The 25,059-nt window shown below is 52.2% G+C and overlaps 2 protein-coding genes across 6 annotated transcripts in view; one reads left to right on the top strand and one right to left on the bottom strand.

Moving 5' to 3' along the window:
* amph (amphiphysin) overlaps positions 1 to 25,059 on the top strand; it is a 452,493-nt gene that overhangs the window by 279,235 nt on the left and 148,199 nt on the right. The window lies entirely within an intron of this gene.
* Positions 1,555 to 25,059, bottom strand: part of LOC140386065 (uncharacterized) — a 41,561-nt gene continuing 18,056 nt past the window's right edge. The window contains exons 2-3 of the mRNA XM_072468649.1: positions 10,032 to 10,134; positions 1,555 to 3,631 (exon numbers count right to left, since the gene is read on the bottom strand). Coding sequence (XP_072324750.1) covers positions 2,623 to 3,631; positions 10,032 to 10,134 — 1,112 coding nt within the window. The 3' untranslated portion in view covers positions 1,555 to 2,622. The remainder of the gene's footprint in view (positions 3,632 to 10,031; positions 10,135 to 25,059) is intronic.

Below are 25,059 nucleotides of genomic sequence, written 5' to 3'. Positions count from 1 at the left end.
TAGAGAGAGACCCACAGAGTGATCTAGAGAGAGACGCACACAGTGATCTAGAGAGAGAGAGAGAGACCCACACAGTGATCTAGATAGAGAGAGAGACCCATACAGTGATATAGAGAGAGAGACCCACAGAGCAATCTAGAGAGAGAGAGACCCACACAGTGATCTAGAGAGACACCCACACAGTGATCTGGAGTGCGAAAGACCCACACAGTGATCTTGAGAGAGCGAGACCCACACAGTGATCTAGAGAGAGAGTCCCACACAGTGATCTAGAGACAGAGAGTCCCACACGGTGATCTAGTGAGAGAGAGAACCACACAGTGATCTAGAGAGAGAGAGTACCACACAGTGATCTAGAGAGAGAGACCCACACAGTGATCTAAAGAGAGAGAGAGACCCACACAGTGATCTAGAGAGAGAGACACACGCAGTGATCTAGAGAGAGAGACACTCACACAGTGATCTAGGGAGAGAGACCCACACAGTGATCTAGAGACAGAGACCCACACAGTGATCTAGAGAGAGAGAGAGACCCACACAGTGATCTAGAGAGACAGAGACCCACAAAGTGATCTGACACAAGTGACACAAAAAATACAGCACTGGAACAAGCCCTTTGGCCCTCCAAGCCTGCGCCGACCATGATACCACCCTTGGCCAAAACCCTCAGCACTTCCTTGTGCCGTGTCCCTCTATACCCGTACTATCCATGTGTTTGTCAAGATGCCTTTTGAACACCGTTAATGTATCTGCTTCCACAGCCTCCCCTGGCAACGCGTTCCAGGCACTCACCACCCTCTGCGTAAAAAACCTGCCTCGCACATCTCCTCTAAACTTTGCCCCACCGACCTTAAACCTACACCCCCTGGTGAGTGACCCCTCCACCCTGGGAAAGAGTGCCTGCCCATCCACTCTATCCATGCCCCTCATAATCTTGCAGACCTCTATCAGGTCACCCCTCAGCCTCCGTCATTCTAATGAAAACAGTCCGAGTCTATTCCTCTCCACATAGCTCACACGCTCCAGACCAGGCAACATCCTGGTAAACCTCTGCACCCTCTCCAAAGCCTCCACATCCTTCTGGTAGTGTGGCGACCAGAATTGTGCGCAATATTCCAAGTGCGGCCTTACCAAGGTTCTACACAACTGCAGCACGACTTGCCAGTTTTTATACTCTATGCCCCGTCCAATGAAGGCGAGCATTCCGTGTGCTTTCTTGACAACCTTGTCCACTTGTGTTGCCACCTTCAAAGATCTGTGGACCTGCCGCCCAGATCTCTCTGGCTTTCTATATTCCTCAGAGTTTTGCCATTTTCGATATAGTTCAACGATGTTAGACCTACCTAAATGCATTACCCACATTTGTCCGGATTAAACTCCATTTGCCATTTCTCTGCCTCATCCTCGACTCCTTGCTTCCTATCCCTCTGTCAATCTGCAAGATTCGCTGAGTGAGTTTAACCAAAGCATATCCGGAGCGTGCCGGAAGCAGCAAGAATTCAAAATGAACCCCTCATGTCCATGATGCTTCGGGTGAGAAAATTGCAGCCAGCGGACTAGGAAACTCCTTTATTTCTGAATTAAGATTTTGCACAGTGCAGCGTGTGAAGATAAAACAATCCTGAAACATTTTTTAAAAAGAACATTTTTAAGACAATTTGTTTGTTTAAAAAAAAAAGGCCCGAACTGTGCCTCGTGTGAATGCGGAGAGGCCTGGGAGAAGCTGGTGCAACAAGAGGCCACTTTTGGTTTAGATAACTGACGGGCAGAGAATAAGGACAGGACGGTGGCACTGGCCGAGTGCAGTCCCCATGAGACAAGACAGAGTCGGCAGGCTGGCACACTGCACGGGCAACGCACGGAGCCAAGCCTGACCTCCGCAATGGCACCAGAGCCCAGCGATCGGGAACTGGGGGCTCTGGCCCATTTCCCCCTGCCACATTCCACCCACAACTAGCCGGGGTCAGTGGCTTCAGGCAGAGGACGGTTCAAAGGTGGCTGAACGGGATGGGAATTAAATAATTTAAAAGGAACAATTTAAAATGAAATCCAGCTTCAAATATATCTTTTTTTTAAAAAACAAATTTAGAGTAGCCGATTAAGGGGCAATTTAGCGTGGCCAATCCACCTACCCTGCACATCTTTGGGTTGTGTGGAGGTGAGACCCACGCAGGCACGGGGAGAATGTGCAAACTCCACACGGACAGTGACCCGGGGCCGGGATCGAACCTGGGTCCTCAGCGCCGTGAGGCAGCAGTGCTAACCACTGCGCCACCGTAACATAATATTTAAGATTTTTCTCCCGACAGGCTTGGTGAAAACCGCCCGTCAGGTTGTGCATCAACCTCAGAACGGGAATATAAAATGTAACGGACTCGCTCATTGTGATGTGGTGTCAGGCAATGAGCTAAGAGCCTGATACGCAAGGTGAAACAGTGCTTGGCATTGACAGATGAGATACAAGCCCTGAGAAACATTGCTCGGAGACCCCAGCTCCCAGTTAGCTGCGCAGGTTCATGGTGAACTGGATTTTAGAATCTATCAGTATTTATAAAATAAAGCATTGTGAAATCTGTTCACACATCAGCAAATTAAAGGACTACTATCTTTCCCGTTTACACTTCAATTGTCCCATTGTCGATGTGCATTGAGTCCGCCCTGACTGCCAGAGTTTGCATTCCAGCCCCTTCTGCCCCGTCCAGCTTGTGGTGGCTGATAACTCTGCCAGGAGGATTGGGACTGACCGCTCCACTGTGACGCCTCGGGCTGACCGCTCCACTGTGACGCCTCGGACTGACCGCTCCACTGTGACGCCTCGGGCTGACCGCTCCACTGTGACGCCTCGGGCTGACCGCTCCACTGTGACGTCTCGGGCTGACCGCTCCAATGTGACGCCTCGGGCTGACCGCTCCACTGTGACGCCTCGGGCTGACCGCTCCACTGTGAGGCCCCGGACTGACCGCTCCACTGTGAGGCCCCGGACTGACCGCTCCACTGTGACGCCTCGGACTGACCGCTCCACTGTGACGCCTCGGGCTGACCGCTCCACTGTGACGCCTCGGGCTGACCGCTCCGCCGTGAGGCCCCGGACTGACCGCTCCACCGTGAGGCCCCGGACTGACCGCTCCACCGTGAGGCCCCGGACTGACCGCTCCACCGTGAGGCCCCGGACTGACCGCTCCACCGTGAGGCCCCGGACTGACCGCTCCACCGTGAGGCCCCGGACTGACCGCTCCACCGTGAGGCCCCGGACTGACCGCTCCACCGTGAGGCCCCGGACTGACCGCTCCACCGTGAGGCCCCGGACTGACCGCTCCACCGTGAGGCCCCGGACTGACCGCTCCACCGTGAGGCCCCGGACTGACCGCTCCACCGTGAGGCCCCGGACTGACCGCTCCACCGTGAGGCCGCAGGCTGATCGCTCCACCGGGACAAACCCTCTGTTCCGTATTCATTGCTGGAATATGGCTGGCCATTGCCATTGCGACGCACTGTTTGGTGCACAGCGGCAGTCCCAAACCTTCGTCCCTTGCGATGCTGTCCGGAGGATTGAGCAGACAGTCTTGCTGAGCACGCCGATTGGCTGAACTCACGATAGCCATTCCGAGTGGGACATTTCCTGTGGTACGGTCTGCAAGAGAAAGAGTGACTGCATCATTCACAGGTTACAGACTGGAGCACCGTCAAAATCTATCGCTGTATTTCCCAGTAACTGCACAATATATGCCGAGGTGTCACAGAGAAGGGAACATTTCCAACATAGACAAACCTATGTCCCTCCATTTTAAACCGGTCAGCTGACTGCAATGAGCCAAAGGCAATTACTGTTACGCAGGTAAATATTCTGCATCAGCAGGATCCCACAAACCTCACCGATCAAACTGACCAGTTTGTTTGTTTTAAGTGTGGGTTGAGAGTTAAATATTGGCCATGACATTGCAAAGAACTTGCCTTCTCTTCTTTCAGCAGGGCTCGACAGTGCAGCTCTCCCTCAGTACTGACCCTCTGACAGTGCAGCACTCCCTCAGTACTGACCCTCTGACAGTGCAGCGCTCCCTCAGTACTGACCCTCTGACAGTGCAGCACTCCCTCAGTACTGACCCTCTCACAGTGCAGCACTCCCTCATTACGGAGCCTCGAAAGTGCAGCGATCCCTCAGTACTGACCCTCTGACAGTGCAGCACTCCCTCAGTACTGACCCTCTGACAGTGCAGCTCTCCCTCAGTACTGACCCTCTGACAGTGCAGCATTCCCTCAGTACTGACCCTCTGACAGTGCAGCACTCCCTCAGTACTGACCCTCTGACAGTGCAGTGCTCCCTCAGTACTGACCCTCTGGCAGTGGAGCTCTCCCTCAGTACTGACCCTTTGACAGTGCGGCACTCCCTCAGTACTGACCCTCTGACAGTGCAGCACTGCCTCAGTACTGACCCTCTGACAGTGCAGCGCTCCCTCAGTACTGACCCTCTGACAGTGCGGCACTCCCTCAGTACTGACCCTCTGACAGTGCAGCACTCCCTCAGTACTGACCCTCTGACAGTGCGGCACTCCCTCAGTACTGACCCTCTGACAGTGCAGCACTCCCTCAGGACCAACCCTCTGACAGTGCAGCATTCCCTCAGTACTGACCCTCTCACAGGGCAGCACTCATTCAGTACTGACCCTCGAAAGTGCAGCGATCCCTCAGTACTGACCCTCGAAAGTGCAGCGATCCCTCAGTACTGACCCTCTGACAGTGCAGCACTCCTTCAGTACTGACCCTCTGACAGTGCGGCACTCCCTCAGTACTGACCCTCTGACAGTGCAGCACTCCCTCAGTACTGACCCTCTGACAGTGCAGCACTCCCTCAGTACTGACCCTCTCACAGGGCAGCACTCACTCAGTACTGACCCTCGAAAGTGCAGCGATCCCTCAGTACTGACCCTCTGCCAGTGCGGCACTCCCTCAGTACTGACGCTCTGACAGTGCAGCACTCCCTCAGGACCGACCCTCTGACAGTGCAGCATTCCCTCAGTACTGACCCTCTCACAGGGCAGCACTCATTCAGTACTGACCCTCGAAAGTGCAGCGATCCCTCAGTACTGACCCTCTGACAGTGCAGCACTCCATCAGTACTGACCCTCTGACAGTGCGGCACTCCCTCAGTACTGACCTCTGACAGTGCAGCACTCCCTCAGTACTGACCCTCTGACAGTGCAGCACTCCCTCAGTACTGACCCTCTCACAGGGCAGCACTCACTCAGTACTGACCCTCGAAAGTGCAGCGATCCCTCAGTACTGACCCTCTGACAGTGCAGCACTCCTTCAGTACTGACCCTCTGACAGTGCAGCATTCCCTCAGTACTGACCCTCTCACAGGGCAGCACTCCCTCAGTACTGACCCTCTGACAGTGCGGCACTCCCTCAGTACTGACCCTCTGACAGTGCAGCTCTCCCTCAGGACTGACCCTCTGACAGTGCAGCATTCCCTCAGTACTGACCCTCTCACAGGGCAGCACTCACTCAGTACTGACCCTCGAAAGTGCAGCGATCCCTCAGTACAGACCCTCTGACAGTGCAGCACTCCCTCAGTACTGACCCTCTGACAGTGCAGCACTCCCTCAGTACTGACCCTCTGACAGTGCAGCACTCCCTCAGTACTGACCCTCTCACAGGGCAGCACTCACTCAGTACTGACCCTCGAAAGTGCAACGATCCCTCAGTACTGACCCTCTGACAGTGCAGCACTCCTTCAGTACTGACCCTCTGACAGTGCAGCGCTCCCTCAGTACTGACCCTCTGACAGTGCAGCGCTCCCTCAGTACTGACCCTCTGACAGTGCAGCACTCCCTCAGTACTGACCCTCTCACAGTGCAGCACTCCCTCATTACGGAGCCTCGAAAGTGCAGCGATCCCTCAGTACTGACCCTCTGACAGTGCAGCACTCCCTCAGTACTGACCCTCTGACAGTGCAGCTCTCCCTCAGTACTGACCCTCTGACAGTGCAGCATTCCCTCAGTACTGACCCTCTGACAGTGCAGCACTCCCTCAGTACTGACCCTCTGACAGTGCAGTGCTCCCTCAGTACTGACCCTCTGGCAGTGGAGCTCTCCCTCAGTACTGACCCTTTGACAGTGCGGCACTCCCTCAGTACTGACCCTCTGACAGTGCAGCACTGCCTCAGTACTGACCCTCTGACGGTGCAGCACTCCCTCAGTACTGACCCTCTGACAGTGCGGCACTCCCTCAGTACTGACCCTCTGACAGTGCAGCACTCCCTCAGTACTGACCCTCTGACAGTGCAGCACTCCCTCAGTACTGACCCTCTGCCAGTGCGGCACTCCCTCAGTACTGACCCTCTGACAGTGCGGCACTCCCTCAGTACTGACCCTCTGACAGTGCAGCACTCCCTCAGGACCAACCCTCTGACAGTGCAGCATTCCCTCAGTACTGACCCTCTCACAGGGCAGCACTCCCTCAGTACTGACCCTCGAAAGTGCAGCGATCCCTCAGTACTGACCCTCTGACAGTGCAGCACTCCATCAGTACTGACCCTCTGACAGTGCGGCACTCCCTCAGTACTGACCCTCTGACAGTGCAGCACTCCCTCAGTACTGACCCTCTGACAGTGCAGCACTCCCTCAGTACTGACCCTCTCACAGGGCAGCACTCACTCAGTACTGACCCTCGAAAGTGCAGCGATCCCTCAGTACTGACCCTCTGACAGTGCAGCACTCCTTCAGTACTGACCCTCTGACAGTGCAGCATTCCCTCAGTACTGACCCTCTCACAGGGCAGCACTCCCTCAGTACTGACCCTCTGACAGTGCGGCACTCCCTCAGTACTGACCCTCTGACAGTGCAGCACTCCCTCAGTACTGACCCTCTGACAGTGCAGCACTCCCTCAGTACTGACCCTCTGCCAGTGCGGCACTCCCTCAGTACTGACGCTCTGACAGTGCAGCACTCCCTCAGGACCGACCCTCTGACAGTGCAGCATTCCCTCAGTACTGACCCTCTCACAGGGCAGCACTCATTCAGTACTGACCCTCGAAAGTGCAGCGATCCCTCAGTACTGACCCTCTGACAGTGCAGCACTCCATCAGTACTGACCCTCTGACAGTGCGGCACTCCCTCAGTACTGACCTCTGACAGTGCAGCACTCCCTCAGTACTGACCCTCTGACAGTGCAGCACTCCCTCAGTACTGACCCTCTCACAGGGCAGCACTCACTCAGTACTGACCCTCGAAAGTGCAACGATCCCTCAGTACTGACCCTCTGACAGTGCAGCACTCCTTCAGTACTGACCCTCTGACAGTGCAGCATTCCCTCAGTACTGACCCTCTCACAGGGCAGCACTCCCTCAGTACTGACCCTCTGACAGTGCGGCACTCCCTCAGTACTGACCCTCTGACAGTGCAGCTCTCCCTCAGGACTGACCCTCTGACAGTGCAGCATTCCCTCAGTACTGACCCTCTCACAGGGCAGCACTCACTCAGTACTGACCCTCGAAAGTGCAGCGATCCCTCAGTACAGACCCTCTGACAGTGCAGCACTCCCTCAGTACTGACCCTCTGACAGTGCAGCACTCCCTCAGTACTGACCCTCTGACAGTGCAGCACTCCCTCAGTACTGACCCTCTCACAGGGCAGCACTCACTCAGTACTGACCCTCGAAAGTGCAACGATCCCTCAGTACTGACCCTCTGACAGTGCAGCACTCCTTCAGTACTGACCCTCTGACAGTGCAGCATTCCCTCAGTACTGACCCTCTCACAGGGCAGCACTCCCTCAGTACTGACCCTCTGACAGTGCGGCACTCCCTCAGTACTGACCCTCTGACAGTGCAGCTCTCCCTCAGGACTGACCCTCTGACAGTGCAGCATTCCCTCAGTACTGACCCTCTCACAGGGCAGCACTCACTCAGTACTGACCCTCGAAAGTGCAGCGATCCCTCAGTACAGACCCTCTGACAGTGCAGCACTCCCTCAGTACTGACCCTCTGACAGTGCAGCACTCCCTCAGTACTGACCCTCTGACAGTGCAGCACTCCCTCAGTACTGACCCTCTGACAGTGCAGCACTCCCTCAGTACTGACCCTCTGACAGTGCAGCACTCCCTCAGCAAAGGCAGTGGGTCCTCACTATTCCCCTCTAACAGTAGACTACTGGTTCAGTACGATTCCCCCAACATTTGATCACTTCTGCAGACCATCCCCTTGACCGTACAATGTTCCCCAGCACTGCTCCTCCCACAATGGTGTACGGGAGGCAGAGCATAATAGTGCAATCTTGGCACTCTCCCTCCTCCCTGACCCAATCCAACCCCGCCACTTGCCTATCGCTGAGCCACCCTGTCCGTACCTCTTCCCCCTCCCGCCCCACTTGCTGACCTGCCCCCTCAGTGAAGGGGTGGCGGGCAGGAGAGTCACTGAGGGAAGTGGCAAGCAGGCGTGAGGAGCTTGAGACTCAGGAGGGATGGCAAGCTATGGGCAGATGGATGTGGATTTGTTTGTTGTCACATGTACCGAGGTACAGTGAAAAGTATTTCTCTGCGTACAGCTCAACAGATCATTTAGTAGATGCACTATGAATTACGACGAGACGAGAGTAGAGTGTAATCGAGGCTTTATTAAGCAGAGATGTGTAGCCTCTTGCAGCTGCTGCTGAAATGGCTGCAGCTCGGTGAGCACACACATTTATACTCCGCCTACTGGGCGGAATCAGCAGGCTGGGATCTACCCCCGTACCTGTAGTACAGGAGCCTTACCGTATGACATCTCGTATGTGATATATACACAACAGTGGTGACTACCATAGTACATGAAAAGAAAATACATAATAGGGCATCACAAGATCCACAATGTAACTACATAAGCACCGGCATCGGGTGAAGCATACAGGGGTGTAGTGTTAATCAGGTCAATCCATAAGAGGGTCGTTTAGGAAGCTGGTAACAGCGGGGAAGAAGCTGTTTTTGAGTCTGTTTGTGCGTGTTCTCAGACTTTTGTATCTCCTGCCCGATGGAAGAAGTTGGAAGAGTGAGTCAGCCGGGTGGGAGGGGGGTCTTTGATTATGCTGCCCGCTTTCCCCAGGCAGCGGGAGATGTAGATGGAGTCAATGGATGGGAGGCAGGTTTGTGCAATGGACTGTGCGGTGTTCACGACTCTCTGAAGTTTCTTGCGGACTTGGGCCGAGCAGTAGCCATACCAGGCTGTGATGCAGCCCGATAGGATGCTTTCTATGGTGCATCTGTAAAAGTTGGTCAAGAGTCAATGTGGACATGCCGAATTTCCTCAGATGGCCATGTGCAGGAGGTAAGTGAGTTATTGAGTCAGTCAGTGGTGAGGGGATTTTTCCGCCTGTTAGGTTCGATGTACTGAATAGGTTTTGAATATAAATGGTTTTGAGCCTTTAACATTCATTTTTCGGAACACCTAAGGAGCTAGCGCAAGATAGCTAAATCGAGAGAGAATGAGTGCTGTTTAAATAACTGCAATGACAAGGCTTCCTGTTGACAAAGGAATGCAACATCTGATCGGACCCGGATCCTTGGCGCCGCGAGGCAGCAATGCTAACCACTGTGCCGCCCCGGTCTCACACCACTGTTAACCCAGCTCGCTCAACAGGCAGGAACTGCAAACGGACACGGCTCGGCAGCACGCTCGGGGTTAACGTGCAGGCTCCTACAAGCTGGAGCAGTTCGAGATGGGGGGGGGGGGGGGGGGGGGGGGAGCAAAAGGGAAAGTTTGTGATGGGGGAAGAGGGCAGGAGAGATCAAATGATTAAAAAAGGACAATGGCGCAGGGCAAGGCTGGGTAGCAATGGGGCCAGGTATGATCAAAACGTGGGATCAGGAGATGTCTGAATGGGGAGAGTAGATTTGTCATAAATTGTTGCAGATTTGAACAAGGTTTCGATTCAGGATTTGGGGAATAAAATAATCAGGAATTTGCACTCCGTCTCGTCGGGACAGTTTGAGGATTTCACCAGAACACATCAACTGAGAGGAATCAGGTTGAGGCAAACTGAGTGACCACACATTCTTACATACCCCTCTCTCTGCTTGAACACAGCCTGCTGGCTGTGTCGTTCCTTCTGCCTCGTTCCTGGGCATGGAGCAGGAACACCAATTCCTTTATTGCTCCTGTCTTGCCCTAGATAGAGACCCACACAGTCATCTAGAGAGAGACCCACACAGTGATCTAGATAGAGAGACCCACACAGTGATCTAGAGAGAGAGAGCCACACAGGGATCTCGAGAGAGAGAGACCCACACAGTGATCTAGAGAGAGAGACACTCACACAGTGATCTAGAGAGAGAGATCCACACAGTGATCCAGAGAGAGACCCACACAGTGATCTAGAGAGAGAGAGAGAGACCCACACAGTGATCTAGAGAGAGAGACCCACACAGTGATCTAGAGAGAGAGACCCACACAGTGATCTAGAGACAGAGACCCACACAGTGATCTAGAGAGAGAGAGAGAGACCCACACAGTGATCTAGAGAGAGAGAGACCCACACAGTGATCTAGAGAGAGAGTCCCACACAGTGATCTAGAGAGGGAGACCCACACAGTGATCTAGAGATAGAGACCCACACAGTGATCAAGAGAGAGACACACACAGTGGTCCAGAGAGAGAGAGAAAGACCCACACAGTGATCTAGAGAGAGAGAGAGTGACCCACAGTGATCTAGAAAGAGCGAGACCCACACAGTGATCTAGAGACAGAGACCCACCGAGTGATCTGGAGAGAGACTCACACAGTGATCTAGGGAGAGACCAACACAGTGATCTAGAGAGAGACAGGCCCACCCAGTGATACGGGGAGAGACAGCGACCCACACAGTGATCTAGAGAGACAGAGACCCACACAGTGATCTAGAGAAAGAGAGACCCACACAGTGATCTAGAGAGACAGAGACCCACACAGTGATCTAGAGAAAGAGAGACCCACACAGTGATCTAGAGAGACAGAGACCCACACAGTGATCTAGAGAGAGACAGACCCACCCAGTGATCCAGGGAGAGACAGAGACCCACACAGTGATCTAGAGAAAGAGAGACCCACACAGTGATCTGGAGAGAGAGAGACACCCACACAGTGATCTGGAGAGAGAGAGAGACCCACATAGTGATCCAGAGAAAGAGATACCCACACAGTGATCTGGGGAGAGAGAGACCCACACAGCGATCTAGACACAGAGAGACCCACACAGTGATCAAGAGAGAGACACACGCAGTGATCTAGAGAGAGAGAAAGACCCACACAGTGATCTAGAGAGAGAGAGAGAGAACCACAGTGATCTAGAGAGTGCGAGACCCACACAGTGATCTAGAGGGAGAGACCCACACAGTGATCTAGAGAGACACCCAGCCAGTCATCTAGAGAGAGAGAGACCCACATAGTGATCTAGAGAGAGAGAGACCCACACAGGGGTCTAGAGAGAGACCCACACAGTGATCTAGAGAGAGAAAGACCCACACAGTGATCTCGAGGGAGAGACGCACACAGTGATCTGGAGAGAGACCGACACAGTGATCTAGGGAGAGAGAGACCCATACAGTGATCTAGAGAGAGAGACCCACACAGTGATCTAGAGAGAGACCCAGCCAGTCATCTAGAGAGAGAGAGACCCACATAGTGATCTAGAGAGAGAGAGACCCACACAGGGGTCTAGAGAGAGACCCACACAGTGATCTAGAGAGAGAAAGACCCACACAGTGATCTCGAGGGAGAGACGCACACAGTGATCTGGAGAGAGACCGACACAGTGATCTAGGGAGAGAGAGACCCATACAGTGATCTAGAGAGAGAGACCCACACAGTGATCTAGAAAGAGAGAGACCCACACAGTGATCTAGAGAGCGAGCGACCCACACAGTGATCTGGAGAGAGAAAGTCCCACACAGTGATCTAGAAGGCGGACGCAGACAGTGATCTTGAGAGAAACCCACACAGTGATCTTGAGGGAGAGGGAGACCCACACTGATCTAGTGAGAGAGAGACCCACACAGTGATCTAGAGACAGCGAGACACACAGAGTGATCTAGAAAGAGAGAGACCCACACAGTGATCTAGAGAGAGAGAGACCCACACAGTGATCTAGAGAGAGTGAGACCCACACAGTGATCTAGGGAGAGACCCACAGAGTGATCTAGAGAGAGACCCACACAATGATTGATAGAGAGAGACCCACACAGTGATCTAGACAGAGAGAGACCCACACAGTGATCTAGGGAGAGAGCCACAGAGTGATCTAGAGAGAGACCCACACAATGATTGATAGAGAGAGACCCACACAGTGATCTAGACAGAGAGAGACCCACACAGTGATCTAGAGGGAGAGACCCACGCAATGACCAAGAGAGAGAGAGACCTACACAGTGATCAAGAGAGAGAGAGACCCACACAGTGATCTAGAGAGAGACCCACAGCGTGATCTAGGGAAAGAGAGACCCTCACAGTGATCTGGAGAGAGAGAGACCCACGCAGTGATCTAGTGTTAGGCCACACATTGATCTAGAGAGAGACCCACACCGTGATCTAGAGAGAGAGACCCACACAGTGATCTAGAGAGAGACCCACACAGTGATCTAGAGAGTGACCCACACAGTAACCTAGAGAGAGAGACCCACACAGTAATCTAGAGAGAGAGACCCACACAGTGATCTAGAGAGAGACCCACAGAGTGATCTAGGGAGAGAGAGACCCACACAGTGATCTAGAGAGAGACCCACACAGTGATCTAGAGAGAGACCCACACAGTGATCTCGAGAGAGAGAGACCCACACAGTGATCTAGAGAGAGACAGAGACCCACACAGTGATCTAGAAAGAGAAAGACCCACGCAGTGATCTCGAGGAAGAGACGCACACAGTGATCTAGAGAGAGAGAGAGAGACCCACACAGTGATCTAGAGAGAGAGAGAGACCCACAGTGATCTAGAGAGAGTGAGACCCACACATTGATCTGGAGGGAGACCCACACAGTGATCTAGAGAGATAGAGACCCACACAGTGATCTCGAGAGAGTGACCCACGCAGTGATCTAGAGAGAGAGACCCACACAGTGATCTAGAGGGAGAGACCCACACAGTGAACTAGAGAGAGAGACCCACACAGTGATCTAGAGAGTGAGACCCACGCAGTGATCTAGAGAGAGACCCACACAGTGATCTAGAGACAGAGAAACCCACAGAGTGATCTAGAGAGAGAGACCCACACAGTGATCTAGAGAGAGACCCACACAGTGATCTAGAGAGAGAGACCCACACAGTGATCTAGAGGGAGACCCTCACAGTGATCTAGAGAGTGAGTAACCCACACAGTATCTAGAGTGAGACCCACACAGTGATCTAGAGAGAGAGACCCACACAGTGATCTAGAGACAGAGAAACCCACAGAGTGATCTAGAGAGAGAGACCCACACAGTGATCTAGAAAGAGACCCACACAGTGATCTAGAGAGTGACCCACACAGTGATCTAGAGAGAGAGAGACCCACACAGTGATCTAGAGAGAGACCCACACAGTGATCTAGAGAGAGAGAGACCCACACAGTGATCTAGAGGGAGAGACCCACACAGTGATCTAGAGAGACACCCAGCGAGTCATCTAGAGAGAGAGAGACCCACATAGTGATCTAGAGAGAGAGAGACCCACACAGGGGTCTAGAGAGAGACCCACACAGTGATCTAGAGAGAGAAAGACCCACACAGTGATCTCGAGGGAGAGACGCACACAGTGATCTGGAGAGAGACCGACACAGTGATCTAGGGAGAGAGAGACCCATACAGTGATCTAGAGAGAGAGACCCACACAGTGATCTAGAGAGAGACCCAGCCAGTCATCTAGAGAGAGAGAGACCCACATAGTGATCTAGAGAGAGAGAGACCCACACAGGGGTCTAGAGAGAGACCCACACAGTGATCTAGAGAGAGAAAGACCCACACAGTGATCTCGAGGGAGAGACGCACACAGTGATCTGGAGAGAGACCGACACAGTGATCTAGGGAGAGAGAGACCCATACAGTGATCTAGAGAGAGAGACCCACACAGTGATCTAGAAAGAGAGAGACCCACACAGTGATCTAGAGAGCGAGCGACCCACACAGTGATCTGGAGAGAGAAAGTCCCACACAGTGATCTAGAAGGCGGACGCAGACAGTGATCTTGAGAGAAACCCACACAGTGATCTTGAGGGAGAGGGAGACCCACACTGATCTAGTGAGAGAGAGACCCACACAGTGATCTAGAGACAGCGAGACACACAGAGTGATCTAGAAAGAGAGAGACCCACACAGTGATCTAGAGAGAGAGAGACCCACACAGTGATCTAGAGAGAGTGAGACCCACACAGTGATCTAGGGAGAGACCCACAGAGTGATCTAGAGAGAGACCCACACAATGATTGATAGAGAGAGACCCACACAGTGATCTAGACAGAGAGAGACCCACACAGTGATCTAGGGAGAGAGCCACAGAGTGATCTAGAGAGAGACCCACACAATGATTGATAGAGAGAGACCCACACAGTGATCTAGACAGAGAGAGACCCACACAGTGATCTAGAGGGAGAGACCCACGCAATGACCAAGAGAGAGAGAGACCTACACAGTGATCAAGAGAGAGAGAGACCCACACAGTGATCTAGAGAGAGACCCACAGCGTGATCTAGGGAAAGAGAGACCCTCACAGTGATCTGGAGAGAGAGAGACCCACGCAGTGATCTAGTGTTAGGCCACACATTGATCTAGAGAGAGACCCACACCGTGATCTAGAGAGAGAGACCCACACAGTGATCTAGAGAGAGACCCACACAGTGATCTAGAGAGTGACCCACACAGTAACCTAGAGAGAGAGACCCACACAGTAATCTAGAGAGAGAGACCCACACAGTGATCTAGAGAGAGACCCACAGAGTGATCTAGGGAGAGAGAGACCCACACAGTGATCTAGAGAGAGACCCACACAGTGATCTAGAGAGAGACCCACACAGTGATCTCGAGAGAGAGAGACCCACACAGTGATCTAGAGAGAGACAGAGACCCACACAGTGATCTAGAAAGAGAAAGACCCACGCAGTGATCTCGAGGGAGAGACGCACACAGTGATCTAGAGAGAGAGAGAGAGACCCACACAGTGATCTAGAGAGAGAGAGAGACCCACAGTGATCTAGAGAGAGTGAGACCCACACATTGATCTGGAGGGAGACCCACACAGTGATCTAGAGAGATAGAGACCCACACAGTGATCTCGAGAGAGTGACCCACGCAGTGATCTAGAGAGAGAGACCCACACAGTGATCTAGAGGGAGAGACCCACACAGTGAACTAGAGAGAGAGACCCACACAGTGATCTAGAGAGTGAGACCCACGCAGTGATCTAGAGAGAGACCCACACAGTGATCTAGAGACAGAGAAACCCACAGAGTGATCTAGAGAGAGAGACCCACACAGTGATCTAGAGAGAGACCCACACAGTGATCTAGAGAGAGAGACCCACACAGTGATCTAGAGGGAGACCCTCACAGTGATCTAGAGAGTGAGTAACCCACACAGTATCTAGAGTGAGACCCACACAGTGATCTAGAGAGAGAGACCCACACAGTGATCTAGAGACAGAGAAACCCACAGAGTGATCTAGAGAGAGAGACCCACACAGTGATCTAGAAAGAGACCCACACAGTGATCTAGAGAGTGACCCACACAGTGATCTAGAGAGAGAGAGACCCACACAGTGATCTAGAGAGAGACCCACACAGTGATCTAGAGAGAGAGAGACCCACACAGTGATCGAGAGAGACCGACACAGTGATGCAGAGAGTGACCCACACAGTGATCTAGAGAGAGAGAGACACCCACACAGTGATCTAGAGATAGACCATCACACTGATCTACAGACAGAGAGACCCACAGATTGGTCTAGAGATAGAGACACACAGTATTTCTAGAGAGAGAAAGTCCCACACAGTGATCTAGAGAGAGAGAAACCCACAGAGTGATCTAGAGAGAGAGACCCACACAGTGATCTAGAAAGAGACCCACACAGTGATCTAGAGAGTGACCCACACAGTGATCTAGAGAGAGAGAGACCCACACAGTGATCTAGAGAGAGACCCACACAGTGATCTAGAGAGAGAGACCCACACAGTGATCTAGAGGGAGACCCACGCAGTGATCTAGAGAGAGAGACCCACACAGTGATCTAGAGACAGAGAAACCCACAGAGTGATCTAGAGAGAGAGACCCACACAGTGATCTAGAAAGAGACCCACACAGTGATCTAGAGAGTGACCCACACAGTGATCTAGAGAGAGAGAGACCCACACAGTGATCTAGAGAGAGACCCACACAGTGATCTAGAGAGAGAGACCCACACAGTGATCTAGAGGGAGAGACCCACACAGTGATCTAGAGGGAGACCCACGCAGTGATCGAGAGAGACCGACACAGTGATCTAGAGAGAGACCCACGCAGTGATCTAGAGAGAGAGAGACCCACACAGTGATCGAGAGAGACCGACACAGTGATGCAGAGAGTGACCCACACAGTGATCTAGAGAGGGAGAGACACCCACAGAGTGATCTAGAGATAGACCATCACACTGATCTACAGACAGAGAGACCCACAGATTGGTCTAGAGATAGAGACACACAGTATTTCTAGAGAGAGAAAGTCCCACACAGTGATCTAGAGAGAGAGCGACCCACGCAGTGATCTGGAGAGAGAAAGTCCCACACAGTGATCTAGAAGGCGAGACGCAGACAGTGATCTTGACAGAGACCCACACAGTGATCTTGAGGGAGAGAGAGACCCACACTGATCTAGTGAGAGAGAGACCCACACACAGTGATCTAGAGAGAGAGAGACTCACACAGTGATCTAGAGAGAGTGAGACCCACACAGTGATCTAGTGAGAGACCCACAGACTGATCTAGAGAGAGACCCACACAATGATCGATAGAGAGAGACCCACACAGTGATCTAGACAGAGAGAGACCCACACAGTGATCTAGAGGGAGAGACCCACGCAATGACCAAGAGAGAGAGAGACCTACACAGTGGTCAAGAGAGAGAGAGACCCACACAGTGATCTAGAGGGAGAGATGCACACAGTAATCTAGAGAGAGAGAGAGAGACCCACGCTGTGATCTAGAGAGAGAGAGAGACCCACACAGTGATCGAGAGAGAGAGAGACCCACACCGTGACCTAGAGAGAGAGAGAGACCCACACCGTGATCTAGAGGGAGAGACGCACACAGTGATCTAGAGAGAGACCCACACAGTGATCTAGAGAGAGAGAGAGACCCACACAGTGATCTAGAGAGAGACCCACCCAGTGATATAGAGAGAGAGAATGACCCACACAGTGATCGAGAGAGAGAGAGAGTGCGAGTGACCCACACAGTGATCAAGAGAGAGTGACCCACACAGTAATCTAGAGAGAGAGACCCACACAGTGATCTAGAGAGAGAGACCCACACAGTGATCTAGACAGAGACCCACACAGTGATCTAGAGAAAGAGAGACCCACACAGTGATCGAGAGAGACAGAGACCCACACAGTGATCTAGAGAGAGACAGACCCACCCAGTGATCTAGGGAGAGACAGAGACCCACACAGTGATCTAGAGAAAGAGAGACCCACACAGTGATCTGGAGAGAGAGAGACACCCACACAGTGATCTGGAGAGAGAGAGAGACCCACATAGTGATCCAGAGAAAGAGATACCTACACAGTGATCTGGGGAGAGAGAGACCCACACAGCGATCTAGACACAGAGAGACCCACACAGTGATCAAGAGAGAGACACACGCAGTGATCTAGAGAGAGAGAGAAAGACCCACACAGTGATCTAGAGAGAGAGAGAGGGAACCACAGTGATCTAGAGAGTGCGAGACCCACACAGTGATCTAGAGGGAGAGACCCACACAGTGATCTAGAGAGAGACCCAGCCAGTCATCTAGAGAGAGAGAGACCCACATAGTGATCTAGAGAGAGAGAGACCCACACAGGGGTCTAGAGAGAGACCCACACAGTGATCTAGAGAGAGAAAGACCCACACAGTGATCTCGAGGGAGAGACGCACACAGTGATCTGGAGAGAGACCGACACAGTGATCTAGGGAGAGAGTGACCCATACAGTGATCTAGAGAGAGAGACCCACACAGTGATCTAGAGAGAGACCCAGCCAGTCATCTAGAGAGAGAGAGACCCACATAGTGATCTAGAGAGAGAGAGACCCACACAGGGGTCTAGAGAGAGACCCACACAGTGATCTAGAGAGAGAAAGACCCACACAGTGATCTCGAGGGAGAGACGCACACAGTGATCTGGAGAGAGACCGACACAGTGATCTAGGGAGAGAGAGACCCATACAGTGATCTAGAGAGAGAGACCCACACAGTGATCTAGAAAGAGAGAGACCCACACAGTGATCTAGAGAGCGAGCGACCCACACAGTGATCTGGAGAGAGAAAGTCCCACACAGTGATCTAGAAGGCGGACGCAGACAGTGATCTTGAGAGAGACCCACACAGTGATCTTGAGGGAGAGGGAGACCCACACTGATCTAGTGAGAGAGAGACCCACACAGTGATCTAGAGACAGCGAGACACACAGAGTGATCTAGAAAGAGAGAGACCCACACAGTGATCTAGAGAGAGAGAGACCCACACAGTGATCTAGAGAGAGTGAGACCCACACAGTGATCTAGGGAGAAAGCCACAGAGTGATCTAGAGAGAGACCCACACAATGATTGATAGAGAGAGACCCACACAGTGATCTAGACAGAGAGAGACCCACACAGTGATCTAGGGAGAGAGCCACAGAGTGATCTAGAGAGAGACCCACACAATGATTGATAGAGAGAGACCCACACAGTGATCTAGACAGAGAGAGACCCACACAGTGATCTAGAGGGAGAGACCCACGCAATGACCAAGAGAGAGAGAGACCTACACAGAGATCAAGAGAGAGAGAGACCCACACAGTGATCTAGAGAGAGACCCACAGCGTGATCTAGGGAAAGAGAGACCCTCACAGTGATCTGGAGAGAGAGAGACCCACACAGGGATCTAGAGAGAGACCCACGCAGTGATCTAGTGTTAGGCCACACAGTGATCTAGAGAGAGACCCACACCGTGATCTAGAGAGAGAGACCCACACAGTGATCTAGAGAGAGACCCACACAGTGATCTAGAGAGTGACCCACACAGTAACCTAGAGAGAGAGACCCACACAGTAATCTAGAGAGAGAGACCCACACAGTGATCTAGAGAGAGACCCACAGAGTGATCTAGGGAGAGAGAGACCCACACAGTGATCTCGAGAGAGAGAGACCCACACAGTGATCTAGAGAGAGACAGAGACCCACACAGTGATCTAGAAAGAGAAAGACCCACGCAGTGATCTCGAGGGAGAGACGCACACAGTGATCTAGAGAGAGAGAGAGAGACCCACACAGTGATCTAGAGAGAGAGAGACCCACAGTGATCTAGAGAGAGTGAGACCCACACATTGATCTGGAGGGAGACCCACACAGTGATCTAGAGAGATAGAGACCCACACAGTGATCTCGAGAGAGTGACCCACGCAGTGATCTAGAGAGAGAGACCCACATAGTGATCTAGAGGGAGAGACCCACACAGTGAACTAGAGAGAGAGACCCACACAGTGATCTAGAGAGTGAGACCCACGCAGTGATCTAGAGAGAGACCCACACAGTGATCTAGAGACAGAGAAACCCACAGAGTGATCTAGAGAGAGAGACCCACACAGTGATCTAGAGAGAGACCCACACAGTGATCTAGAGAGAGAGACCCACACACTGATCGAGAGGGAGACCCTCACAGTGATCTAGAGAGTGAGTGACCCACACAGTATCTAGAGTGAGACCCACACAGTGATCTAGAGAGAGAGACCCACACAGTGATCTAGAGACAGAGAAACCCACAGAGTGATCTAGAGAGAGAGACCCACACAGTGATCTCGAAAGAGACCCACACAGTGATCTAGAGAGTGACCCACACAGTGATCTAGAGAGAGAGAGACCCACACAGTGATCTAGAGAGAGACCCACACAGTGATCTAGAGAGAGAGACCCACACAGTGATCTAGAGGGAGACCCACGCAGTGATCGAGAGAGACCGACACAGTGATCTAGAGAGAGACCCACACAGTGATCTAGAGAGAGAGAGACCCACACAGTGATCGAGAGAGACCGACACAGTGATGCAGAGAGTGACCCACACAGTGATCTAGAGAGAGAGAGACACCCACACAGTGATCTAGAGATAGACCATCACACTGATCTACAGACAGAGAGACCCACAGATTGGTCTAGAGATAGAGACACACAGTATTTCTAGAGAGAGAAAGTCCCACACAGTGATCTAGAGAGAGAGCGACCCACGCAGTGATCTGGAGAGAGAAAGTCCCACACAGTGATCTAGAAGGCGAGACGCAGACAGTGATCTTGACAGTGACCCACACAGTGATCTTGAGGGAGAGAGAGACCCACACTGATCGAGTGAGAGAGAGACCCACACACAGTGATCTAGAGAGAGAGAGACTCACACAGTGATCTAGAGAGAGTGAGACCCACACAGTGATCTAGTGAGAGACCCACAGACTGATCTAGAGAGAGACCCACACAATGATCGATAGAGAGAGACCCACACAGTGATCTAGACAGAGAGAGACCCACACAGTGATCTAGAGGGAGAGACCCACGCAATGACCAAGAGAGAGAGAGACCTACACAGTGGTCAAGAGAGAGAGAGACCCACACAGTGATCTAGAGGGAGAGATGCACACAGTAATCTAGAGAGAGAGAGAGAGACCCACGCTGTGATCTAGAGAGAGAGAGAGACCCACACAGTGATCGAGAGAGAGAGACCCACACCGTGACCTAGAGAGAGAGAGACCCACACCGTGATCTAGAGGGAGAGACGCACACAGTGATCTAGAGAGAGAGAGAGACCCACACAGTGATCTAGAGAGAGACCCACACAGTGATCTAGAGAGAGACCCACACATTGATCTAGAGAGAGACCCACCCAGTGATATAGAGAGAGAGAATGACCCACACAGTGATCGAGAGAGAGAGAGAGAGCGAGTGACCCACACAGTGATCAAGAGAGAGTGACCCACACAGTAATCTAGAGAGAGAGACCCACACAGTGATCTAGAGAGAGAGACCCACACAGTGATCTAGACAGAGACCCACACAGTGATCTAGACAGAGACCCACACAGTGGTCTAGAGAGAGAGAGAGCCACACAGTGATCTAGAGAGAGACCCACACAGTGATCTAGAGAGAGAGAGAGACCCACACAGTGATCTAGACAGAGACCCACACAGTGATCTAGAGAGAGAGAGACCCACACAGTGATCTAGAGAAAGAGACACACACAGTGATCTAGAGAGAGACCCACACAGTGATCTAGAGAGAGAGACCCACACAGTGATCTAGAGAAAGAGACACACACAGTGATCTAGAGAGAGAGAGACCCACACAGTGATCTAGATAGAGAGATACACACACAGTGAGCCAGAGAGAGAGACCCACACAGTGATCTAGAAAGAGAGAGAGACCCACACAGTAATCTAGAGAGAGAGAGACCCACACAGTGATCTAGAGAGAGAGACCCACACAGTGATCTAGAGAGACCCACACAGTGATCTAGGGAGAGAGACCCACACCGTGATCAAGAGAGGGAGAGACCCAACAGTGATCTAGAGAGATAGACCCACACAGTGATCAAGAGAGTGAGACCCACACAGTGATCTCCAGAGAGAGACCTACACAGTGATCTAGAGAGAGACCCACACATTGATCTAGAGAGAGAGACCCATACAGTGATCTAGGGAGAGAGACCCAGACCGTGATCTAGAGAGAGAGAGACCCACACAGTGATCTCGAGAGATAGATCCACACAGTGATCGAGAGAGAGAGACCCACACAGTGATCTAGAGAGAGAGACCCACACAGTGATCTAGAGAGAGAGACCCACACAGTGATCTAGAGAGAGAGATCCACACAGTTATCTAGGGAGAGAGAGACCCACACAGTGATCTAGAGAGAGAGAGAGAGAGACCCACAGTGACCTAGAGAGAGAGAGACCCACACAGTGATCTAGAGAGAGAGAGAGAGAGACCCACAAATTGATCTAGAGAGGGAGATCCACACAGTGATCTAGAGAGGGAGACCCATATAGTGATCTAGAGAGAGAGACCCACACAGTGATCTAGAGAGACAGAGACCCACACAGTGATCTAGAGAAAGAGAGACCCACACAGTGATCTAGAGAGACAGAGACCCACACAGTGATCTAGAGAGAGACAGACCCACCCAGTGATCCAGGGAGAGACAGAGACCCACACAGTGATCTAGAGAAAGAGAGACCCACACAGTGATCTGGAGAGAGAGAGACACCCACACAGTGATCTGGAGAGAGAGAGAGACCCACATAGTGATCCAGAGAAAGAGATACCCACACAGTGATCTGGGGAGAGAGAGACCCACACAGCGATCTAGACACAGAGAGACCCACACAGTGATCAAGAGAGAGACACACGCAGTGATCTAGAGAGAGAGAAAGACCCACACAGTGATCTAGAGAGAGAGAGAGAGAACCACAGTGATCTAGAGAGTGCGAGACCCACACAGTGATCTAGAGGGAGAGACCCACACAGTGATCTAGAGAGACACCCAGCCAGTCATCTAGAGAGAGAGAGACCCACATAGTGATCTAGAGAGAGAGAGACCCACACAGGGGTCTAGAGAGAGACCCACACAGTGATCTAGAGAGAGAAAGACCCACACAGTGATCTCGAGGGAGAGACGCACACAGTGATCTGGAGAGAGACCGACACAGTGATCTAGGGAGAGAGAGACCCATACAGTGATCTAGAGAGAGAGACCCACACAGTGATCTAGAGAGAGACCCAGCCAGTCATCTAGAGAGAGAGAGACCCACATAGTGATCTAGAGAGAGAGAGACCCACACAGGGGTCTAGAGAGAGACCCACACAGTGATCTAGAGAGAGAAAGACCCACACAGTGATCTCGAGGGAGAGACGCACACAGTGATCTGGAGAGAGACCGACACAGTGATCTAGGGAGAGAGAGACCCATACAGTGATCTAGAGAGAGAGACCCACACAGTGATCTAGAAAGAGAGAGACCCACACAGTGATCTAGAGAGCGAGCGACCCACACAGTGATCTGGAGAGAGAAAGTCCCACACAGTGATCTAGAAGGCGGACGCAGACAGTGATCTTGAGAGAAACCCACACAGTGATCTTGAGGGAGAGGGAGACCCACACTGATCTAGTGAGAGAGAGACCCACACAGTGATCTAGAGACAGCGAGACACACAGAGTGATCTAGAAAGAGAGAGACCCACACAGTGATCTAGAGAGAGAGAGACCCACACAGTGATCTAGAGAGAGTGAGACCCACACAGTGATCTAGGGAGAGACCCACAGAGTGATCTAGAGAGAGACCCACACAATGATTGATAGAGAGAGACCCACACAGTGATGTAGACAGAGAGAGACCCACACAGTGATCTAGGGAGAGAGCCACAGAGTGATCTAGAGAGAGACCCACACAATAATTGATAGAGAGAGACCCACACAGTGATCTAGACAGAGAGAGACCCACACAGTGATCTAGAGGGAGAGACCCACGCAATGACCAAGAGAGAGAGAGACCTACACAGTGATCAAGAGAGAGAGAGACCCACACAGTGATCTAGAGAGAGACCCACAGCGTGATCTAGGGAAAGAGAGACCCTCACAGTGATCTGGAGAGAGAGACCCACGCAGTGATCTAGTGTTAGGCCACACATTGATCTAGAGAGAGACCCACACCGTGATCTAGAGAGAGAGACCCACACAGTGATCTAGAGAGAGACCCACACAGTGATCTAGAGAGTGACCCACACAGTAACCTAGAGAGAGAGATCCACACAGTAATCTAGAGAGAGAGACCCACACAGTGATCTAGAGAGAGACCCACAGAGTGATCTAGGGAGAGAGAGACCCACACAGTGATCTAGAGAGAGACCCACACAGTGATCTAGAGAGAGACCCACACAGTGATCTCGAGAGAGAGAGACCCACACAGTGATCTAGAGAGAGACAGAGACCCACACAGTGATCTAGAAAGAGAAAGACCCACGCAGTGATCTCGAGGGAGAGACGCACACAGTGATCTAGAGAGAGAGAGAGAGACCCACACAGTGATCTAGAGAGAGAGAGAGACCCACAGTGATCTAGAGAGAGTGAGACCCACACATTGATCTGGAGGGAGACCCACACAGTGATCTAGAGAGATAGAGACCCACACAGTGATCTCGAGAGAGTGACCCACGCAGTGATCTAGAGAGAGAGACCCACACAGTGATCTAGAGGGAGAGACCCACACAGTGAACTATAGAGAGAGACCCACACAGTGATCTAGAGAGTGAGACCCACGCAGTGATCTAGAGAGAGACCCACACAGTGATCTAGAGACAGAGAAACCCACAGAGTGATCTAGAGAGAGAGACCCACACAGTGATCTAGAGAGAGACCCACACAGTGATCTAGAGAGAGAGACCCACACAGTGATCTAGAGGGAGACCCTCACAGTGATCTAGAGAGTGAGTAACCCACACAGTATCTAGAGTGAGACCCACACAGTGATCTAGAGAGAGAGACCCACACAGTGATCTAGAGACAGAGAAACCCACAGAGTGATCTAGAGAGAGAGACCCACACAGTGATCTAGAAAGAGACCCACACAGTGATCTAGAGAGTGACCCACACAGTGATCTAGAGAGAGAGAGACCCACACAGTGATCTAGAGAGAGACCCACACAGTGATCTAGAGAGAGAGACCCACACAGTGATCTAGAGGGAGACCCACGCAGTGATCGAGAGAGACCGACACAGTGATCTAGAGAGAGACCCACACAGTGATCTAGAGAGAGAGAGACCCACACAGTGATCGAGAGAGACCGACACAGTGATGCAGAGAGTGACCCACACAGTGATCTAGAGAGAGAGAGACACCCACACA

This window comes from Scyliorhinus torazame, chromosome 11, assembly GCF_047496885.1.
Source record: "Scyliorhinus torazame isolate Kashiwa2021f chromosome 11, sScyTor2.1, whole genome shotgun sequence".
Lineage (NCBI taxonomy): Eukaryota > Metazoa > Chordata > Chondrichthyes > Carcharhiniformes > Scyliorhinidae > Scyliorhinus > Scyliorhinus torazame.
Note: the sequence above shows the minus strand (reverse complement) of the source record. Positions and strands in the feature narration are given on the sequence as shown.